The sequence below is a fragment of the Alosa alosa genome, chromosome 6 (genome assembly GCF_017589495.1).
Source record: "Alosa alosa isolate M-15738 ecotype Scorff River chromosome 6, AALO_Geno_1.1, whole genome shotgun sequence".
Classification (NCBI taxonomy): domain Eukaryota; kingdom Metazoa; phylum Chordata; class Actinopteri; order Clupeiformes; family Clupeidae; genus Alosa; species Alosa alosa.
The window spans coordinates 1,277,478-1,282,477 of NC_063194.1; the positions used below are offsets into that span (position 1 = coordinate 1,277,478).

Genomic DNA, 5,000 nt, shown 5'->3' on the forward strand with positions numbered 1-5,000 from the left:
TCTCTCTCTTTCACACACACACACACACACACACACACACATACACAAATGTGTGTTCACACACGTTTCTATAGAGCACCCGCTGCTTGCTTCCCCAAATCACACAAAGAGGCCCTCACACACACAATAATGCAAGTACACACATACTGACCCTCCCACAAACATGCTTACACATGCACATGTATGGGAACAAACCACACACACACACACATATACTCACCCTCCCTCAAACACGCTTACACGCACACACACATATGACACATGAGTCATAGGCTAAATGATTCAAAGCTGCTCTGACACATTCTGTCTCCCCTTCAGACAAAGCCTAAAGACACGCATACACGTGCACACACTCACCCACCCACACATGAGCACATACACACTTACATTCGCACACTCACAAGCACACACACACACACACACACACAGACACACTGAGACACACTGAGACACATGCAGACACACAAACACACACACACACACACATACACACACACACACACACACACACACACTGAGACACATGCAAACACACAAAATCACCAGCACACACATACACACACACACACACATACACACACACACACACACACACACACACACACACACACTCACCAGCGCACACACACACACACACACACTGAGACATGCAAACACACAGCTCAGCTTTGGCATGGCTGTCTTCATCTTCTGATGATTTAATAAGGCAGTCAGCCCGGTAGTGTGTCATCTGTTTTGATCCATCTGATGTTTATGGGCTGGTGCTTGTCTTATCACGCTAATCATCGTCGCGGCTCTGACTTATCTCTCCTCCCATGTGTGCTCTCTCCTCATATCGTGGGAGTGTGTGTGTGTGTGTGTGTGCGTGTGTGTGTGTGTGTGTGTGTGTGTGTGTGTGTGTGTGTGTGTGTGTGTGTGTATGTGTATGTGTACTTGCAGGTGTGTGTGTGTGTATGTGTGTGTCTGTGTGTGTGTTTGTGTGTGTTTGTGGTAACACAAGCACATATGTGAAGACCATGCTGTTATATAGATAAATGACACTGTGCCATGATGGGTAGGTCAAACAGGGTTAGAGCCTGACAGGCAGATCTCCGTAATAAATGGCTAATTGATGGCTAATTCATAGCTAATTCATAGCCATCATTTATAGCACAGCTGCGCTGGGCCCCTGTGAATCCCAGCTGTGGTAATTTACTATTTGGATTGGTTTGTTGGCTAGAATATGACATTTCAACTTGAACAGTTCCAAAAACGTCCTCATAAATACATCGTAAATACTCTATATCAAAATACTCTATATCATGTAGGGACAGTGTGTTGAGTCAAACTGAGTATAACTGTATCTAAGCAACTGAATGGTACATACTAAATGGTATGTTTCTATTTATGCAATCATGGATATGTGTGTGTGTGTGTGTGTGTGTGTGTGTGTGTGTGTGTGTGTGTGTGTGTGTGTGTGTGTGTGTGTGTGTGTGTGTGTGCACCTGAAGGTGTGTTAGTTCTCACCTGCCTATGTTGCTTTAATATCCCCCCCAGACGGATAAGAAGGACCCCCAGGGAGGAGCGTGTGTGCCTGGCTTTGAGGTGCTACTGCAGAAGCAGTTCAAGGGCAAGCATCTGCAGAAGGAGATGGCAGAGTTCATCCACGAGAGGTAGGGCACGCCCCTGCATCACATCGACATGGCAACAGGTCCCGCTCCCCATCGGCTGCCATGACGACACATGCTTTGAAGACTCCCATGATGAAAGAGCTGGCTAAGGCTAACGCAGAAGAGTCTAGGTGCTTAGCTTGGGTGAGGGCTTAAAGAGGGGGTGATGAAGCTAAAATGAGAAAAAAGATCTTTAAAAGGGATCTCCAGAAAAAAAATTCATAATAAGCAATTGTCCCACCACATCCTAATTTCATAGAATGGTCCTCTTTTGTAGAGGAAATGTCTTTCTGCTTATTAGAGTACGCTTTCAAAGCCTTGCTTTTCTTGTTTAGTTCCTTACTGGTGTTTTAGTCAGAGAATGTTAGTACACGTGTCTGTGAAATAAGAATATTTGTGTGCTTGAATATAAATAGCAGCAAAGCAGCCTACATCGCCTATCTGTCTCCATATCTAGAACAAACTGTAACTTTTGTCTTTCTTAAACATTTTTTTAAAAACCCAACCACAATGAATATAACAGACTTCTGTCACAGCACAGAACTTTTGGTGATTAACACACCAGTCTGCCCAGGGCTGCGTGTCATCGGCTTTGATCCATCTGATGTTTATGGGCTGTGTGTGTCCCATCCCCGTCATCGCGTCTGTTCATCTGGCTTCACACACGACTTACCCAGACACGCTCCTGACTCTCCAGACGTACCCATAATCATTGTGAAGTTCGGCTCTGCCGCTTGTTCTCTGTGCCGTTCTCTGATTTACTGTACAACAGTGCTGGGGGAACCCTGGAGAACCCCGGGGAACATAAATCTAGTCCATATAAAGTGAGAAATGATGAACTAGCTGTAATGGCTCTTTTATTGCATTTTTAGGTGCACGCCGAGAGAGGGAAAAAACACTGCGAGTGGCTTGATGTGACAAAAGGGCTTTGGTCGATAGATTTTTAATTACTGAGTAACCTGGCTTTGAACTCTCCCTGATTCTCAGGGATCCTAGATGCAGACGCAAAAACATGCTGTATAAACATACTGTATGAATAGGACCACTAAGAGGAATGCAGAAACACAGAGACACACACACACACACACACACACACACACACATACAAGACTCTCTCTCTCTCTCACACACACACACACACACACACACACACACACAAGCACAAAGACCGTCTCTTCTATTCTCTTCCACATGCAGAAACACTTGCGCACACACACACACTCCCACCCGTTCAGACCATTTATTGAGCCCCCTCTGTAAAATATGTCGCTGTCTGTTCAATTCCCTGCCAGCCTTCTGGTTCAGTGGCCTTTAACTCAGTGCTTGCTGTCTGACCCTGAGGCCAGTGGCCTTCACCTGCAGTAACCCCATAAGTCTGTGAAACAGCATGGAGGACGTCCATCCCACAGCGTATGCTGTTAGCTCTGTGCCTCTTTAGGTAACCCTCTTGGACACATCTGTATGTCTTTACGTAACCAGGGACCTATGCTCTCCTCTCAGTGGGTTTCCCATGGGATTAGCTCTGTGCTCTGTATGTGTGTGTGTGTGTGTGTGTTTGTGTGTTTGTGTGTTTGTGTTTGTGTGTGTGTGTGTGTGTTTAGCACTCAGGATTATTAATGCCCTCTGTCCTCCACTCAGGGTCAGTGTGGGGTCAGTCTGGGGTGGTGTGAGGGGCAGACAGGCTCCGGGCCCCTGGAACTGAGAGATGGCTCCCTTTGGCCTCACGAGAGGCTTTGATCCAGGGCTCGAATGATCTTTTTGTCTTTAAGGGGGTCTCTCTATCTGATAAAAGATATCAGGTATAGCCTAACAAGGCGATACAATGAAATAGCCTAGGCGCAAGTGGCGCTTTTGCGCAGTACAGTATATGCGCACGGTAGGCCTAGGCTTTACCTTGACACACGCACACAACAGACATAGATTTTTTATAGAAATTGATTACTTTTAATTAATTTCAACATGTTATTGATTACAATAGTCCATATCTCATTTCAATTTCACAATACAAAGAAATAGACTAAACGATTTAGTCTGTGCCATTCTCAATTTCACAACGTAACTCATTTAAACCAGACCACCGTCTCAGATAGGCTATCATCAGTGTCAAACACATGTAGTGTAACTTATACACAGGGGAAAGCACTAACTGGCAGAAATGAATAAAGCCAGCCAAACTATGTTCTAGTAGGCGAATGTGTTGAACCGTGGAAAATGAATAGACAAACAATTTTGGAGTTTGCACTGAGATATTGTCGGGTAGCCATTGAATATTCCGACATCCGAGATTGCTAACAGGTGTTTCAAAATAGCTGGGAACTTTCCGGAGCTCTGAATGACAGAGGATAGCTAGATCATCAGACAACACAATCATTGTAGTCTGCATTATGGTCCATAATTTATGGCTTTGTCAATGAACATAGAATAGGTGAAGCGCAAGTTCAACAGCAAACAGGACTTTTCAGCACGTATCAAACCACATAGGCTAGCCCAATGAACGCCTATGCAAATAGACAAAACACTCACATCAAAGCAGGGTGACTTCTTCAGATTTGCGAGTGCTGTCAAATCGATACGGTTTGCTCCAGGGGCGCAGGAGATATTTTGAAAGTGAGGGGGACCAAATTGTGAACACAAACCCATAGTGAAATCAGATTTCCAGATATCGGATCGCCACCTCTGGCCCACTTTCGACCATCATATTTTAAACTTGCCAGAATATTAAGATAATACCATTGATTGTTTTCAAAATATTGTTTGATTAAAATTGTCAAAACTGTGAGATGAGCACAACGCCAGATCTGCCCTCAGACCACCAGCTTCTTGCTATGTGCTATGTGCAATTCTACTAATTTTTTTTAGATTTATTTTACACTACTTGGGCCAATGGTAGAATACTCTATAGAATGGTAGAATACTAAAAGCAACATGATGTTGATATTTATGAAGCCATGAATGAATCATCATGCCTATGATCCAAACATAGACTACATGATCAAATAGCCTAGTTAGGCCTACAGTACCTACATTGTCTGGTATAAACCAAATCAACTCTCCACTATGTGTCTGCAGTTAATATTTATGCAATGTTAGAACATGTTGGCTTAACAAGTTACCAGTCCAGAACACACAGAAAATTGCAACAGAAAGTTGCCTTTATAATCAACTATTTGTTCCAACAGCATTTAAACAAAGCATTTATAACATTGAAAAAAAAAATATATTACATAAGAAGTAAAATAAAATACTGTTACTGTAGTAACTGTAGGCCTACCACATGAAGTACTGCACTGAAGTATCCAATTTGTGTCTTGAAATTATGTTTGAAATAAATGTCTTAGAACAAAAACTTTG

The 5,000-nt window shown here is 43.3% G+C and overlaps 1 protein-coding gene across 4 annotated transcripts in view; it reads left to right on the forward strand.

Annotated features, from left to right (window-relative positions):
* Positions 1 to 5,000, forward strand: part of gas7a (growth arrest-specific 7a) — a 57,800-nt gene that overhangs the window by 26,322 nt on the left and 26,478 nt on the right. For all 4 annotated transcript variants that reach the window (XM_048246752.1, XM_048246751.1, XM_048246753.1 and 1 more), the window contains exon 7: positions 1,537 to 1,652. In XM_048246752.1, the coding sequence (XP_048102709.1) occupies positions 1,537 to 1,652 (116 nt within the window). The remainder of the gene's footprint in view (positions 1 to 1,536; positions 1,653 to 5,000) is intronic.